We start from the raw sequence: 18,154 nt of genomic DNA on the forward strand, positions 1-18,154 counted from the left end.
AGAGGGGAACGAACATCGACAATAATTTTCCATTATTGATAATGGAATCCACTGGTTTAGACAAATCTAAACAATGTTAACAAAATCAAGAAAGAGAATGTATACACGGTCAGATGTGCGGCTGCAACAGTAGAACACTTTATTTACAAACATATAAACAAACATGTACAAAATAAGGCAAGAATGGAAATTGTTTTGTTTACTACATCATTCAAGTAATGGAAGTTGCCCAGTTTACATTATGATATGTATAAAGTCTCGAAACAAAATAAAAGCATATCATAAGGTTCAGAGATTTTCTGCGAGGGGGGGGGGGGAACACGAACAAAAATATAATTTTACCCCGTGATATTCGAGTACTTATCTCACTATGTTCCCATTCTTTCTTTCCCCCATTAAAGTGGCGCAGGAGCACCGGTAATTAGTGAGAAATAGACACGTGCTCAAGGCTCAAGACAACAGTAGAAAGATTCAGATTAGCATGCAACTTTTGCTAGACAGAGCTACAAATTTTGGTGATTTTAATTAAAATCGTAAAACTTCACGAATAGGCCATTTTCGTAATGTAATCAAATGTAATACATACAGGCCCGAATTTACAAATTTGAAACGCTTTGAAACGCGTCATATGACGCACATAAACCTAGGTTTGTCGACAAACCTCCTTTGTGAATTCGGGCCGAAGTCTTTGTGAAGTGCCTATACCTAGCAATAATAATGTATTAAATTTGCATTCTGACTATTGCAATACAATGATATGTAACAGGTGAATGTAATAGCTCGTTGCTCGTTGAATACATTACGAAACTGTCCTATTAAAAGTCTACAAGAACACACATTGTCAACACCACCCCTTTAGCTTTCATCCATGTTACCTTTTAAAATCCATTTCTTACATTGGCTTATCAAGACCTACGACTCGGGAGGGGAAAAACATCTATGCTGTTTCCGTGATCCATATATTATTCAGAAAGGAAACCACTTCAGGAAGGCCCTGGTTTGCGTTAGGAAGGAGCAAGAAAAGGTAAGTCTTTGGCGAGTGTTGGATTAGTTTGAAACCTGTCAGAAGGGGCAAATTACATATACCCTCTCGCTCTTCCTTCACATACGCTAGCGATTTCTCGTCAAATCAGAGGCAAATCCTGAAATATGTCTCGATGCTTTGGTGCTCTTTGATCGCATGGGGTGTAGGCTTACGGTCCAAGACCAAAGTTGTATCAAGTGTTGTCAGACAGTCACATAACACCACACATCCATTGACGCCCATTTATTTCCAACACAATCAAACGTGATACCAAGGGTGGATTGGGGGATTGTAATGGGGGGGGGGGGGGTATTTTTGAAAAATCTCTGTAAAGCAAGCAAGCAAAATTATAGTTATCGCATTTTTGGTAAATGTTTACTTCAAAAAATATATGACGAGCAAGACAACAACAAGTTTTCACATTTCAGGTGCCTTTTGGGGTCTAAAATTTGAAAGGGGCACATGAACAAAAAAAGGGGGCAGTTAATTTTGTGAGTGTACTTAAAGATACTATGTCCCTTTTGCGGCCAACATCAAATTCTGTAGAACTTTGCAGGAACTTTGAATATGTCATGTATGTCCTATCCGTGAAATCCAAACGTTATATAGCAGTGTCCTAGTTTTCAAATTATGCAAGGAAACCCGTTTACTTTCTAGATTTCCCTGTGAGGCGCTATTTAGTGACTGACTGACATCTTTTTCTTCTTTGGTAATATACATAAAATGATACATCAATAACACTACTTGTAATGGCCAAAATTGAACTGATTGTATCTTTGTGCAGCACACAACGTACGACCATTCGGTACAAGGGTCTGAAAATCAGACTATTACTTAGGTGATTGCAATCACTTATGTCGATTCGACAACTTATGGTCGTTATTTTCTTATAAAAAGCCATTTTCAAACCCTCTCGCTTTGAGGGAAGTTCTAAATAAGTATTGTCTTTCAAATGACATTGGAATCTAACCTTTTCATTTTTTGACCTGAAAATGGGATATAGTACTTTAAGATATGCCAGATTTTTTTTAAGGCAGCATCGACCGAGTGTGCCTACCTTTAAACCACTTTTTTTAAAATCCTCCATTGGGTTCACTGCTTGAAAGAGTATACATTTTTAATCAATTCACGACGTGTCCCGTTACAACGATCGAGGTGTGTTTCTGATTTCAATTCAAGCACAGACGAACAAAAAGATACATTTTGGTCGTGTATAGAAAAGACGAATTAATGGAATGTCTTGAAGTTCAGAGAGATGTTCAAGTCACGTGCACTTTACTTCTTAACGTCATGGGTTTAACCAGCTTTTCATGGAAAGCACAGGAATTCAAACTTTTCTTGTGCAATGTAACATAACAATTCAAAATCAGTGACTAAAGTCTAATATAATTAGCCAATTTCATATCTCTCACTAGACGATAATTTACTAAACACTTAAATTTCGAAATAAAAATGATATGTGGAGTTATATATCATGTTTATAGCCCTTATGAAAATTGAAATTTTGAGGGGGGAAAACACGAAAACAATTTGAATAATAAAGAAAAAACAAACAAACTAACTGCCCCTTGATTGTATTTTAAGTGTAAACTCGGCCTATACATAGATGCCATGTGATCTCATGTAACCAGAAAAACAACGGAAATGTAAAAAAAAATAATTAAAAATCTCCTGGCAAAAACGATGGAACATCGCACAAAGTAAAAATTTATGTCTATAAGTCATTGACATTAGTCTGAAATGTTTAGACTTTTCGACCAACATAATGTTGATTGTTTTAATAGTCACATACAAAACATCAGAGTTAGGGTCTGAGGTTGTCAGCTTGCAATTGCTATTTCTTCAACAGACTGTAGTGGGTTTAAAGTAAACATGACACATTTAATTCGTACATCATCAACAGTCCTAGCTCATGAACAATTATTGATCATTTTGAACAGGTTACTGTCTGTAAGATAACATAATCTTAGATTCGACTAGAAAAATCCAAATATTTTATTCTCCCTTATCGGTTAACTTCAACATGTCTGTCAAGGAACTTTTACTGCGATGAGATTTCCGATTTGATTTTGTATTGTTACGTGTGTGGTATGTTTATCTCAGAATCAGTCATTCAACCTAAGACGTACAACAGTTAAAAGAGAAACAAAAGACGGTCAGAGACATGATTGCTCGAAACGTCGAGAACAAAGTGCTCTTTAGTAGCGGAGCTCACCGGCCCTTTTCAGGTCTCTGATTCCTCTTTAGGAATTAGTTGATGTAATCCTGAAAACTTTACCTACACACAATATAGAATCATGAAAACAATAATAGCACTTATAAAGCAAGAACCACTGCAAGTTTGATACAATAAAAATAAATTAAAAAAAGGATACATGTTTGAACTGAAATTGTTTATATTCTCTTTACTTCCTCGATACTCTTAACACAATTTTCAAATTTTTGTCTTTGAAACCTGTGGAATGTCTTCAATAAAAGTATCTTATTTGTGACGTTGAGAGAAAAAACGTTGCTGAGACCCTGAATGGCATTAACTTATATCATTTTGATACAATGTTAATGCCATTATCGTGCTAATGTTCTCAGCAGACGCATATTTGAAGGACATTTTACCTCCTTCGATTCAAAACGTCACAATCGAAAATTAAAATTTTAATGATGTAATTTTCGTCTGGTATACAGACTCAGATTAGTAATGGCATTATCATAACATAGTACACACGTAGTATATACAATAGGCCTATTCCATCAATTATCCGTCATATACAATCACTAAATGATTTTATACATGTATCACTTTGATATTATGTATAGGAAATGCATAATATTCTGTGGCCACGCACTTAAAGTTTAAATTCAAGATGATTTGCATATTTCCTCTCTTGAATCATCTTTCCTCGTGTAATCTATATATTTATAAAATCGAGATTTGTAAAGCACATTTCATCAAAGTCAGTCTGACATCCCTGACCCTGAATTTCCGATTTCTTCACATCGCCATCAACGTCATTTTCATTGACCTCCTTAAGGTAACCATTATTAACCATGGCCGTCACCGTTGTTCCATTCTTCTTCACTTCGACATCGGGATCGTCTCCTTTGTCGTCGACGAATGCTTCCTCATCTTCGCGAGGTTTCCAGATGAATGTCTTGACAAATGTGTAGACGACCACGAGCAGAATGCCTTCGAAGATGGTCATGAGGAGGATGAGGTACGGAGCGCGAGATGCGATCTCGGATTCAGGATGTGGGTAGAAGAAGGTGATAATGGTGGTGGCGAGAACTGCGTTCTGTACGCCGGTTTCCAAGGCGATCGTGGCCATTGATCTCATAGGGAGACAAGCCATCTTGGCGATTGACAAGCCCAATAATCCGCCGCATAGTGGGAGGAGGAAAGCAGCAATGTAGGTCTCACGTGGAGCAGCGAAGATGAAGAGCTGGAACGGCAGACTTGTGGCGAGTAAAAGGACGAGAAGAACGCCCGAGAGGGGTTTGAGAAGCTTCTCGCAGATGCGGTTTATCCGAGGTGATTTGTATTTGAAGAACATACCGATTGAAAGTGGGATGAAGAGTAGAACAAGCTGGATGCCGATCTCTATGAAAGGCGTTTCCAACTGCGCGTTGCCTTCTGTGAACGGCGGCGTGTAGATGAAGAGGTTAAGCGGCATCATCCCCATCGCTAGGATGTTCGAACACGAAGTCATCGTCAGGCTTAACACGTAATCGACGTCGAGCATGACGCTGAGTAGGTTGCTAAGGTGACCACCGGGGCAAGATCCGTCGAGGACGAGGCCGATCGCAGAGGGCGCGTCGAGCTTCAGGAGCTTCGCGAGCCCGAAGGCGAGCGCCGGCATGATCATGAACTGACACAAAATACCAATGAGGACGCCCCAGGGCCGACGCAACTTTTGCCAGATTAACTTCAGGTCGATTGTCCCTCCCATGTTGACGAAACCGACGACGACACAGAATAACATCACGTACTTAACCACGACCATGATCGCTTTCGGTTGCAAGTTTACCTTCATCGTCACCGAATGCACGACCGCACTCGCCCCATCCTTAGTCATCACGACCAAGAGGTCTTCAATTCCCAACGCGATTCCTCGAACATCAAACGAAAAGCTCTGCGGGTAATATGCGCTGGGGGATAACTCGATGTAGGTCGAACTCTGGTTGACGATTTGAAATATCCTCGGATTCGTCGAATCAAACTGCAAAGTCGCCATGCTGTCCCCTTTGTACGCAATGACTGTAACGTTGACCGTGTTGTCTGCGTTCTCGAATGCGTACAGCGACGGGAAGTCGCCGAAGGTGACGTTGACGACGGTATCGTCCGACATCGTCAACGTATTCGCTGATGCTACATACATCATAACGAAGGCGACGATCAGGACATGTGTGTTTGTTGCCACGGCCATGATAATAACTGCAGCCGATATTGTAATCGGTGAACTGGATCTCAGATATGATATGGTATCATCAATCTGGAGAGAAAGAAAAGATTGAACATGTTGAATTTATTTTATTTTATATACCATATAAATTTCTCAAACATGCATATGCAAGCCCAGTAATTTAATATTGATACAGTTTTCCAACACAGTACATAGGCTAAGTATAAAATGAAAGAAATGAATTTACATTTGTATTGCATAATTTATATGGATTAGACATTGGAGGGTTAGAGCGTAACCATGAACATGATGAAACATGATATGCGTGTAGTCTTAAAGAAATTGTTAACGTTCATTCCAAGTACTGTGCAACCGAAGCCAATGTTTTACCGTTTATTATCGTTTCTTTTAAAGTGTTTTCTTTCATCTCTATCGACTAGTTTTAGCCCTATCCTATCTTCCCACAATACACTTACGGGTTTTAATATAATTTGGTGTCATATCTCTTTTGTTAGTCTCGATCGTACCCCTTAGTGCGTTTGTAATGCACTACAAAGTGAACTTTTCTAAAAGATACATCAGAATGAGAAGGAAAAAAAATCATATCTAAATGATTTCTTCTTCGTAGGCATTGATGTGTGACCGTGACGTTCTATTCAATCTGCTAGTACTTTTAACACAAACCAGAAATCAAATCAAAGATTGATAGCTGCAATCCCCCACAATTCCCACATGTAATTTTATCCAATCGAAGAAAAAAATGCGCAAGCCTATTTTTAGTCCTACTAATGACGGAAAACACAATTATTCAGGCAGTACACGACTGAATAAACAACCTGCAATCAATAAATACATATATGTCATCCGGTCAATTTGAATTTCATCTTCGAGAAGAATAAATCTTACCAAAGTGTTAACCTTTTAAAAAAAGATATGTTTACCAAAATGCTGGGTACATTTACAAAGATAATTGTAATTACTGAAATACATGTAGTTCAAAAGTAAATAAAAATCGGAGAAAACTGAAATTCATATGTACAAGAAAACCATAGGGAATACTATAGTACCGGTACGCACCTGTTTCCGAATGTTCCGCGTATAGCTCCAGCGTAATGGTCACTTCAACCAGTTCCAAAAATCTAGAAGTGAATGTTCCCAACAGGCGAAAGGAAAAACTTCTGCAACAATTTTAAGAGTGTATGATTACACCAAATACCATGAGAGGTTTGTGATGAATTTTGTTGCGCCCATCTAGTCTTACATCGGAATTAGCGCAGACTTTTTCTGATATTTTAATCATGGACCTGTGGTAAGGTCCATGTTTTAATTAAGAGCTCGTGAGCTATCCGTATACTTTGCACACACACAAAAAATCGAGGGTGCTCTCTCTCCCTCCTCGTTTTCTCTCTCGTTCTCTCACCTTATATGTCTCCCCCTCCCCCCTCTCTCTCTCTCTCTCTCTCGCACTCAAGTGATGGGGAAAATGTTATTGGTAATAAGTACCGGAACTCGTCTGCGATAAAGGTAGAATATCAAAGACTAGCCAAGAAAAGGAGGCGGTGTCATTGTTTTATTCTAAACCTTTTGACCAATCACAGCGCAGCAATAAATCAGAGTGCAAAGCTTTCGAAAAGTTTGTCATCCTTTCAGAGTGCGTGCTTGATGGGCCGCTTGAAAGGTATTTCAAGAGGATAATTTTGGAATAAATTTCGTTTGTTCCCGACAAAAAAAGTGTTATGACAATTTACAGACATTTTGGCGTCGCCCAGTGCGACACAGACAGACAAATAGGAAGATGACATCGAAATGGACAATCCTCTCAGTCAAAAACATCAATAAAAGTCTAGAATAATTATCATTAAAGCGGCTCTAATGCAATATTCAGTATCTTATAATTGGTTGACTCCTCGATAATTTGATATCTAGGGTCTTATATTTCACCATTAAAAGGGTCTGTGAGGGTACGTTTTATACCTAGATAAGAGGATTTCGTATCTTGCAGTATAAAGCACAATCAATCCAGCGACACCCTGGGGTAAAATTGTATAGATCAACTTTGGAGCACGATTTAATTCAATTTCTATTCATATTCCGTTGCATATTGATTGTTTCTCTCTCTTCTTTGCCCCTGTCATTTTTGTAACTTTCTATTAAATTTGTGAATTTCTAAATATTTCTACATTCGTCTGTTTTTGCATTTCATCTGTGTGACTTTTGATTTTAATGGAATGATGACATATATAAATGAATCGAATTTAATATTGAAAACGTTATCACAGCGTGAAATTAAGGTATGATCTTGGCATCCACACATATTTTGCTCATCTCTCAGGCAGCGGTAAATAATCATTTAAACCGCTTTGCCTCCCCTTACAAATCAACGCCTTGCATGCAGACAAAATGAAAAGTTACAAGAGAGTGGTCTATCCAGTGGGCAAATTCCTCATCGCAACTTATTTCGTATAAAAACATTTACACTACACACTGATTCAGTTTCTGATTGGATGAACCCGTGACAGAGATCAGTCTTTCATCTCTTTCCATTTGCGAGATACCTACCGGCTAGTTGGACAACAATCAACTTGCAAACAAGCCATAAATTACCGCACATCGAATCCTCGACTGGACGAGTTGGCTTTCTCCCTGCCCTCGCTCTCTCGCTCTCTCTCTCTCTCTCTCTCTCTCTCTCTCTCTCTCTCCCTGTGTCTCTTTCTGTGTGTCTCTCTCTGTATCTCTGTCTGTCTCTCTCCCCCTCTCTCTCTCTCTCTGTCTCTCTCTCTCTCTCTCTGTCTCTCTCTCTGTCTCTCTCTGTCTCTCTCTCTCCCCCCCTCTCTCTCTCTCTCTACAGGTAGTTGGTTGACCTGTCAAGTTCAAGTCGAGGTGTCAAAGGTCACATGATGCCTGCAGACAAACTCACAAAAGTTTCACAACATCAAAGTATTTAAAAATTGATATGTATTAACCGCTTCCAATACCAATAAGAATATACATGCAATTTTTGTTATATCCGTAGGCGCAAATTCCATTGCGGTGTTGAGCGCTTAATTCATAAAAATGACGGCATCAAAATATTGCTACTAATTGACGTCATTCGCTATGGTATCAGGCTTTAAACATTATTTATTCCAAATACGAAGTGACATTGAAGCTAATTTTCGGATCTCCAAAGTATCTTTTAGTCCTTCACCAATATTAACTTTACACATAGCAACTATACTATAGGATCAAAGTGTGCTTAGAATTTCCAGTACTACACATTTCCTTTATTCTTCTTTCCTTCGTCATCTTTCCCCTTGCTTGTTTAAAAGCGACATTTCACATATTTGACAGCGGTAGATTTATCCCTCGATTCAATAATTTATGTTAATCTTCTAACAACTATGAATGAAAGAGTTAAGGTCTTGGCACTCCGTGTGTGGCAGACAAAAACAAGCGGAGTAGGAAAAAAGTAACACTTTCTGAAATTGAAAAGGGCTATTTAGAGAGCTGTTTGCGATGAGAATCGTAACCAAATACTGACGGAGAGAGCCTAGTTACCTTTACGAACATTGAAGCAGCTGAGGTTGGTGATATATTGTAGATTATATTCGCAATGGAATGTTACGCAGAGAGCAATGCAACCTATTCGATTTGACATTATGGGGGGGGGGGGGGCTGCCGAAAGCCTTTAATCGTGAAGTCCTTTTTATACCGTGTGTGTTTTGTTGTTGTTGTTGTTGTTGGAGGGTGGGGCACTTACCTATCCTCTTACTTAAAATCACATAACGGTTGTCCCTTTATTCTATTTTATATTTTGGCTTCATTTTTATATTCACTCATACAGAGAATTATATAATTGTGATCATTACTTGGTATTTGCTATTTGGTGCAAGGTATTTTATCTATTGGTTTATATATTTCTCTCTTTTTCAATTCGATCGAGTCACATGAATGTATTTTTCATTGACGTCTTTAAAATTCATTTATTTTAGTATCAATTACTTCAACTACTACCCATGCAGGTGTCATTTCTCATTCATCATTCATCCCTTCTTTCTTTCCATACTCATTCAATTTTGATATAGAGTTTTAATATGATATTCTTAATATATATTATGTCATAGTCCTTAGACTATTGTACTTTTAACTTGTAAATACATGTACTTTTTAATTGTATTCCAATGGCAATTCAGTTGTAAGACTGCGACGATGGAATGTGTTCAATAAAACCTTTCTAACAAAAACCTTTCTAACATTTAGGAGCAGTCCAGATTAATTCATACCATACATTATCAATCACATCTAAAATTTGTGACCACTGCATTGAAATTATAGCCATATTTGAGCTTGGATCAAACCAAAATGCCAAAAAAATTAATAGTTTTGATGTCTATTCATGAGCTATGTAACAAAAAAGAAGCCAATACGTTGGAATTACCCCTAGATTTTGACATGCCATTGAGAATTATTGATTTCTTTATCAATTGCTCTAAGAATGTAGAAAACATCCTGAAAATTTAAGAAATTATAAATGTTTATAATGGAAAAGCAGGAACTTTGTGTTCATTTCATTAACAAAAACGTGCTGCGGTAAGATAAAACAAAATCAACATTTTAAAGAATTCCATGCTATTGACACCCCTTATAAAATCACGTTTCGTGTCATGTATCTGAATATCATTTTCAACCGTATTTCACAATTTAAATAGACAGTGGCTTAAACGTTGAGCAGTTATAGGAATTGACTTTGTGATAACTCCATGATTGAAAACATTGCGAAACTGGGTGACATAATTCTTTTGAAATGTAACGCAGAACTTCTCTTTAAGAAAATCGTTTTCATCCCACAACTATCAAAACCAGGAAGATCGAGAGTTCTGAGTTTTCTTTCTTACCTGTTTTTCTTTTCTGTTTATTTTTCGTCTTTATTTGATCTCTCCCTCACACGAAATAAGATGGAACAAACAATGCATTTAAATAGGGAATTTTGATAGACTTGACGCATGGGATTACGACTGTTTGTAGATCGTGAAGAAAGTGAATTACTCCTTTTATTTTTCTTGAAGAGGTGCATAATTAGCACTGCACTTAAAAACGGGAATTCGGGTCAGATTATGGGACTCTACTTTTGTTGTTACTTGCCCAGAAGTTTAAAGAGGTTTATATTTAAGTCAGGCCCTTAGATGTGTTTCACAAAGGTGATTTAAGTCTTGTTCAAGTTAGATAACTACGTTCTACTGATACTTAACTTTGTAGCGGTGCCATTTCTTATAATTACACTGTATATAATTCTTACTCTGTTCATGTATTTGAAAACCCCATTTTATCGTGTGCTTTAAAAAAAAAATCTTTCTGATAAAAAAAAGTCACAATTTTTCTTGTTGTAGCTCTGGAGAAATATTCGGATGCCGAAGATATTGGACTGTAAACTATCAAATAAGTTCCCCAAACATTTTTTTTTCTATCATATGTTGCTTTAGAGTTGTTCAGTATTCTTTCTCCTCTTATTTTCTGACCTGTTTACCTCTCACTGCAACTTATTAATTCTAATTATAGACATCCAAGTTCTCCATTGTTCCTTCGATTAAGAATGTTACCACTAAGTGGACTTGTGTCAATCAATTGCGTATTGTTTATGTATAAACTTCAGTTTATGCCTCATGAATGTACGTTAAAAGATTTATTCCGTAAAAACTCACAAATTCATAATTATAATACACGTCAAAGGGGTCTTATTCATCAGCCTTTTGCAAGAACAAACATCACTCTGACCTCCTTCCATATCTCTTGCATCAAAGAATGGAACAGTTTGCCTGATGATATAAAAAATAGTACAACTCTTTCTAGGTTTAGAAGGTTATCTAAAGCGTACCTACTTGGAAGACTGACATAATTCTACTTTGTATCTTAATAATTTCTCATCTCAAATGCTTATAGACCACTAAGGACTGTGTGTGTGTGTGTGTGTGTGTGTGTGTGTGTGCGCGTGCGCGCGTGTGTGTGAACATTTTTTTTGTTTTCTTTATTCTGTAGCTTAGTTTGTTTCCATCCCTTGTATAAACATTACATTCTTTTTATTCACCTTGCCATATCGTTAATATATGTATTTTGTTGACTATAGGGCCCCGCTCACAAGCTTAGCTTCTACAGGGGTCCTAAAACCATTCACTTAATGATGTACTATTACCAGTCTCTTTTTCATGTAAAAGATTATATCATGTTTTGTGTGGTTTTGAATAAATGAACTTGAAACTTGAACTTGAACTTTAATGACTTTTTGTGATCGATTTATTATTTAATGTTTAAAGATATATTATGGATTTGAACAATACGTGTATATATTTGAACATAATTCTGTTTCTCATTGCATTAGATAGAGATAGAGAGAGGAAATGGTTCAAGCTACTTGCCGATGTTTTCTTCTCTTCGCATGTTTGACCTTGATCTTGACTGGGTTGGTGCGTGTGGGTGTGTGTGCATGTGTATGTGTGTGTATACCACTGTGTGATTTACTCAATGATTTAAGATCTCATGGCAGCCGATTGTTTTTATACGGCTGGGATAAAAGCCAGATTTTAACAACTTATTTACTTTAAAACGCAATCCGTCGTCCACTTATGAAGCCTGTGGGGGGCGCTAATCGCACAATTTGAGGGCTGAAAAGCTAGAATTTACGATTTGTGTGGTTTTTAGAAATGATTTATCACAAATTCCTCGTTCATCTCCCCAACCCATCCTACATTTATTATTGACACTTCTATTAGGGAGGCTTGGTATTCTTCGTTTAACTTCTTACAAAATATGTTAAGTAGATTTAATCCGATTGAACTTGTCATGATTTATGGTGCACAAAACAATGGTTGGGGGTAAACATGAACCTGCAGTTCAAACTGTGTGAAAGAATCGCTTGGGTTGAAAAAGTCTTCAAGAACGGATGAAATCTTGCCCACTAAGTTCAAGATTAGGAGAATCATAAACTGCTCAGCTTATTTGACTGATTAGATTTTTAAATAGATTTGATCAAAGTGACACGATTTTTGTCGTGCAGCCAGCTATAGAATTTATGCAACATATTTCGAAGCTAGCTTAAATAAATGTTATGACCCAGTTAACCCCCTGCAATATAAATACATTTTAACATTTAGTGGTGTTGCTATTTAGTAGAGTGATTTACACTGAAGATGCGAATGTCATCGGTTTGAGCCACGACATGGCTCTGCTATCCTGTATAGCAAGATACTAATCTGCACTTACCACTGTGCATTTGCAGAACCTGTACGAAATGAATTAATTAGTGTTGTAAGCACCGAAATCGGTCACCCAGATAAACTGGGGTACCTTGAGCATCATATTCATCATTATCATTTTATCATCTTATATGTTGTTATAATGCTAAAAATATTATGGATAATTATAATGGCGCCGGTATCCGCCAGGCTCTGACGCTCATGGCGCTTTACACATATTACCCTGGTCATAGCCGAGCTGCCCAAGTAACTAGCGCTCAAGCATAACAGGTACCCATTTACACCTGGGTGGAGAGTATAAAAATCAATGTAGTTTAACGTCTTGCCACAGGACATTAGTGCCGCGGCGGGACTTGAACCCCGTACCTTGTGATCTGCGGTCGGGTGACTTATCCACTAGACCACAACACCTCTACACTGTTTTTAATTTATTTACTTAACATTTTCATCAATCACCATTATCATAATATTCATCTTCCTTCTCCTCCACTACTTCATCATCATCATCATCATCATCATCATCATCACCGTCATCAACAACCAGTCCACACCAAGAACTTGATCAACGGTATGTTTTAAAAAAACATCATGAAACATTCAGTTTTATTGTCTCCAACGTCATCGACGTCGTGAATGATGATTAACGTGATCAATCATCACCATCATCATCTACATTATTAATGAAATTAGAATAGAGATAATCGTTATTACACAGTGGGGTTGTTTGGTATTCCCCCTTCCCCTCATCGAACTGCAAAAATAGGAGCGGGAGAAAGGAGATTAACACAAAAGAAATGGAAAGAGGAAAGCGATAAGTAAGGAGGAGATTATAAGACTCGTCCCACTGCATATACTCACGAATGGTAGCCTCGTTCAATTCGAACTTCACTTTCAAATTAAGTAGGACCGGGACCTTTTTAAACCTAACCTAGCCATACTAGCGCTGCATATTAATATTTGAATATAATGACTATTTGCGTTAGTACGGTGTTGTAGAGATCAAAATAAAATCGGCCAGATTCTGGACTAATTTAACCAGTATGTCGCAATGATTATGGACAAGTTTCGACCTGGGCCGTCATTCGTTTATGGTAAGCCTCCCGATTTTCTCGCGATGTCTTGTATTTTAAGTAAACATAGCTTTGCACTCGAAATTTTGGTATGAAATCTCATCAGATTCTGTGTGCGTGTGTATCATGAATATTTATGATTATATACCTCATTTTAAGATTCTTTACTAATCCTGTCTTCTGATTGGTTGAAAATGCAGTCATGTTCTTAACCATGCCCGCTAATTGAAATTCATATCCATTTTCCCCGGCTCTACCGGTTTATATCCATTTTTCATAGCACTTTTTCCATGGCTGTGAAACGTGACGTCATTTTGCTGCGATCCCCATTTTGGTTTACGTGTTACCGTATAAGTTTCTTTTGTGCGATGACCGATGCGCGATACCGTTAACGGTGTTTGAGTGCAATTCAATTTTGGTCGCTGCATTCAGGCGACGAATCTACCAATCCACGCAGCGCGCGCAGACGACCGATCGCCATTTTGTGTACTAGTCTCGATCGCAAAATACTGGGTTTTTTTTTCCAATTTTTTGTCAATAAAGAGGCAAAATGGAGGACACAGCTATGCCAAGATTTCAACTTATGGATGACATTCAGCTGCAAGACTTAATCGATTCTGCTGATAGCAAAAATACGAAGTATGCAGTAAAATACGGCATTAAAATATTTGAAGAGTTCTTGCGAAATGTCAACACGGACCTCGGAGATGTAAACAGACTTCCGAATGCAGACCTGGACAAGATCCTTCAAAAATTCTATGCGGGTTGCAGGCAGAAGAACGGCGATTATTACAGCAAGAAATCAATGCTAACGATCAGATTCGGACTTCAGCGTCACTTTCTCAATTACTGTTCGTGTAAACGTGTTTGGTATTCCCTGTTCTACTGGAGCACAGCTTGTTGGATTTCATACTGTACACAAGTTATTGTTGGTGTTAATATTCATGACTTCAAAGAGATGGAAACCTAAATGGGTGAGTCAACATTTTCCTTTTTTTCGGTATATAAAATATATATTGACTGCTTTTAATATTCGAGGCATAGTTGTTTCTATAGGGTCTCGGGGAAACTCACAACCTGCTATGACCCCGCGGCGCAAGCGCCTTGGGGTCATAGCAGGTTGTGAGTTTCCCTTGACCCTATAGAAACCACTATGCCTCTCAAAGCAGTCAATATATCCTTACTAGCACATGCCTTATAGGTTTCTTTGAGCCAATCAAAATGCAGCAGTAGGTTGGCTAGGTTAGGTTTTAAGAAAAGACGCAACCTGGTGCTAACCCATGAATTATATTTCATTTTAAAGAGTAACTGATATTCTATCTGATGATATCTTATTCATAACTCTGCCGCTAAAAATGACTGAGCAGCAGCCTTTTCTAAAAGTACTGTCAAAATCCCCTTGTACCAAGTTTGAGCTGAAGCAATAAATATGCGTCAAGAGCATGGTCCGAAAGCAATAAGCTCTTCGCATTGAATTTGTGTTTTGAATAGAAACTGTGACAATTTCAAATCAGACCCAAGAAAGAGTCTATTTTACAAGCATCAATTACAATATTCACTTTGTCATGATGACACAATCTTGGCTTCTGTCTTATCCCTTGTTTATGGTAAGCCTTGTCATTCATAATGGACAAAGTTGGCTTCTTATGCTCTTTCTTTCATAAAATTCTACTGTCAATATCATCATTAGTTATCAACATGTTTTCTTTCATGCATTTATTAATTCTTCGAGGCTTGTAAATCTCTAAATTTGGATGTGCAATTTATGAGACAAATACCTCATTCACTTACGCACCTTATGCATGTGAAATGATGCAATAGACAAGTGAGCACAGAGATATTACATATCATGAGACAAGAAGTTATCAGGCTGTTTAAAATAATTTTAGCTAATCTTGCGGATTAAAACAAGGTCCCGTGAAAACATTGCTATACATCGGATCACGTTAAACAATGAAACACTGAAGCATGAACCAGAATTTAAAGAGGATTTGACACCAAACGAATATACACATTGAACTTGCTCGGAAACAATAAAACTAACGCATTAGAAGAGAGAAGCAAATACTGTAAACGAATTAAATAGCATTTAAGTCATACAAGTTTTATACTTACAACAAATATCCTCTTTCTTTTTGCTAGCAATCCCTTGAGAGGGTCCTTAAAAAGATCAAGACGTCTGACTACGCACTTTCCAAAGTTAAAGTTTGATTTTTGTTTAAAGCTTTAACCATTCACTTCACCTCTCTACATGTGGGACTGATGGTCTGTGGATATAAAAACTGACTATATATGTTTTATTTTCGATTATATAACCAAAGTCACACAACGAATCCTTGTTTAAACTTTCCTTTCATTGACATGCAAATTTGTAACTGAAACATCCAAATTGGTCCGCCTTATCCTTGCTTATGTCAATCGGATCGTTGTTTGAGGAAAGGTGTATAATGCGAAAGATGGATCTATTTACTTTCTTACATTTCTCTCTCTCTCTCTCTCTCTCTCTGTCTCTCCCCTTCCGTCTCTGTCTGTCTGTCTGTCTGTCTCTCTCTCTGTCTCTCTGTCTCTCCCTCTCCCTCCCTCTCTCTCTCTATCTATCTCTCCCCTCTCTCTGTCTGTGTGTGTGTGTGTGTGTCTCTCTCTCTCTCTCTGTCTCTCTGTCTCTCTCTCTGTCTCTCTCTGTCTCTGTCTCTCTCTGTCTCTCTCTCCCCATGTCATCTTGTTATGCTCTTTCCCCACTCTGTGCACACTATCTGATTTTCCTTTGATATTCCTGCTACTCAACCGTTCAGTTTCTTTTGATGTATCCTTTCCTCCGATTCCTCTCCGCCATCTGTATTCCTCATACCACGCTCTCTCTGTTTGTATGTATGTCTGTCTCTGTCTCTGTCTCTCCCCTCTTTCCCTCTCTGTCTATCTGTCTCTCTCTGTCTCTCCCTGTGTCTCTTCTCTCTCTCTCTCTCTCATCAACCGCCTCTATATTACTATTGAATTGAATTGAATTGATTTTCTTCTGCAACATCCAAATCAAATTACATTTCAGCAATAAAACACTTACTATACAAAATATAACATGTTTCTTGAATGTGTATACAATATATTGTATTAAGAAATGATGACATTAAAACAAAATTTGACTGATAACACAATACCAAGAATTATTCATTAAGAAATTTGCAAAATAATAAGAAGGGTATTACAATAAGCGATTTCTTGATAGCGTGATAGCCTGGGGGAAAGGGAAGAGGGATGATGATTTAAAGGAGCTACACAAAGAAAATTCACTAACAACTCATAATTAGAACAAATTACATATGGATGGAAAGATTTTCTCTTGAAAAACACGAACAATTTGCTGAGAAATCATATAGAAATCATGGAAAGGCGTAAAATGCAATTTTTCAAGACCCTCCTTAGACCCCCGAACGCCCCTGAACGTAAGTCAAACACACAAGCGAAGCGAGCTCTAAATAGTGACGTCACACACTGGACGAACAGCTCAGTGTCGTGTAGCAGTATGCAGCTAGCCAGCCGTGTCCCGTATGTGACGTCACAAATATTGACGCTCTACAAAGGACCGCTGAAGGCAGAAAATCTGGATCTCAAAACTAACATTTTTGAGAGTTGATTACTGCGGGCCCCAAACATATTTTGAAGAGAAGAGTTGTTGTATTTGATCTGGAAGGCTTCCCCTTCGCAATGATATGAGTTTTGCATCAATTCAAAACACTTTTGATTCTTCGTGTGGCTACTTTAAAAAATGTAAAACAACTGGTGATTGTGATGATGTTGATGATGGTGATGATGTTGATGATGATAATGATGATGGTGAAAATGAAAATGAAAATAGGCTGATGTAAATATGTATACGGGAGTTATAAGATATAGTGATGGATGTTTTATAGGAATCTGAAAATAACATTGATTATTATAGTCTTCGAAGTGGTGCAATAAATCAGTGTATTCAATATGTTTAGCGCAGTATACCTGGATTAGTGACCAATATTGTTTTCGTATTGCTCAGTCATCCGGGAACTTCAACTATCGATATCACACGAAAAAGAAAAAAAATCTATTTACCGAGGTAAGTCAAATTTTGTTCTTTTGCTAGTCAGACTAATATAGATAATAATAATGATACTTTATGGCTTTGTTTTCGTGTTATACCAGAATATTAGCCTCGTCTTCGACTCGTCCAATACTGTCATAGCTCACACTCAAAGCCATCCAATATTATATCAATATTAATTCAGCACTGGGAAAAGATAAAACAATGTACTCTGATATAAATGCTTTATACGTATTGAATTTAAATGAATTTGGGGTTTTACATGATTTTATTGGGAGTGCATTCCATGAATCTGGATAATGATGTCTTGTTGATTTATGGAGGATAACAAATTTGGGACTTATCAAATATGTTTGATAAATTCCGAG

At 37.5% G+C, this 18,154-nt stretch overlaps 2 protein-coding genes across 2 annotated transcripts in view; both read right to left on the minus strand.

Annotated features, from left to right (window-relative positions):
• The window catches only part of LOC593111 (ileal sodium/bile acid cotransporter), a 35,682-nt gene extending 19,707 nt beyond the window's left edge, over nucleotides 1-15,975 (minus strand). Inside the window, exon 1 of the mRNA XM_030985423.1 lies at nucleotides 15,833-15,975. The gene's annotated coding sequence lies outside the window, so the exon portion shown is untranslated. The remainder of the gene's footprint in view (nucleotides 1-15,832) is intronic.
• Nucleotides 2,927-5,502, minus strand: LOC105438270 (ileal sodium/bile acid cotransporter-like). The gene has a single exon (XM_030985422.1). It carries the CDS (start codon nucleotides 5,443-5,445, stop codon nucleotides 3,931-3,933), a length of 1,515 nt encoding a protein of 504 aa, XP_030841282.1. The 5' UTR covers nucleotides 5,446-5,502; the 3' UTR covers nucleotides 2,927-3,930.
• Nucleotides 15,976-18,154: the final 2,179 nt, after the last annotated feature.

This window comes from Strongylocentrotus purpuratus, unplaced genomic scaffold, assembly GCF_000002235.5.
Source record: "Strongylocentrotus purpuratus isolate Spur 01 unplaced genomic scaffold, Spur_5.0 spur5_scaffold_15, whole genome shotgun sequence".
Classification (NCBI taxonomy): Eukaryota; Metazoa; Echinodermata; class Echinoidea; order Camarodonta; family Strongylocentrotidae; genus Strongylocentrotus; species Strongylocentrotus purpuratus.

Coding starts and splice junctions, on each gene's coding strand:
- LOC105438270 (XM_030985422.1), bottom strand. CDS start 5,445: ATGGCCGTGGCAACAAACACACATGTCCTGATCGTCGCCTTCGTTATG.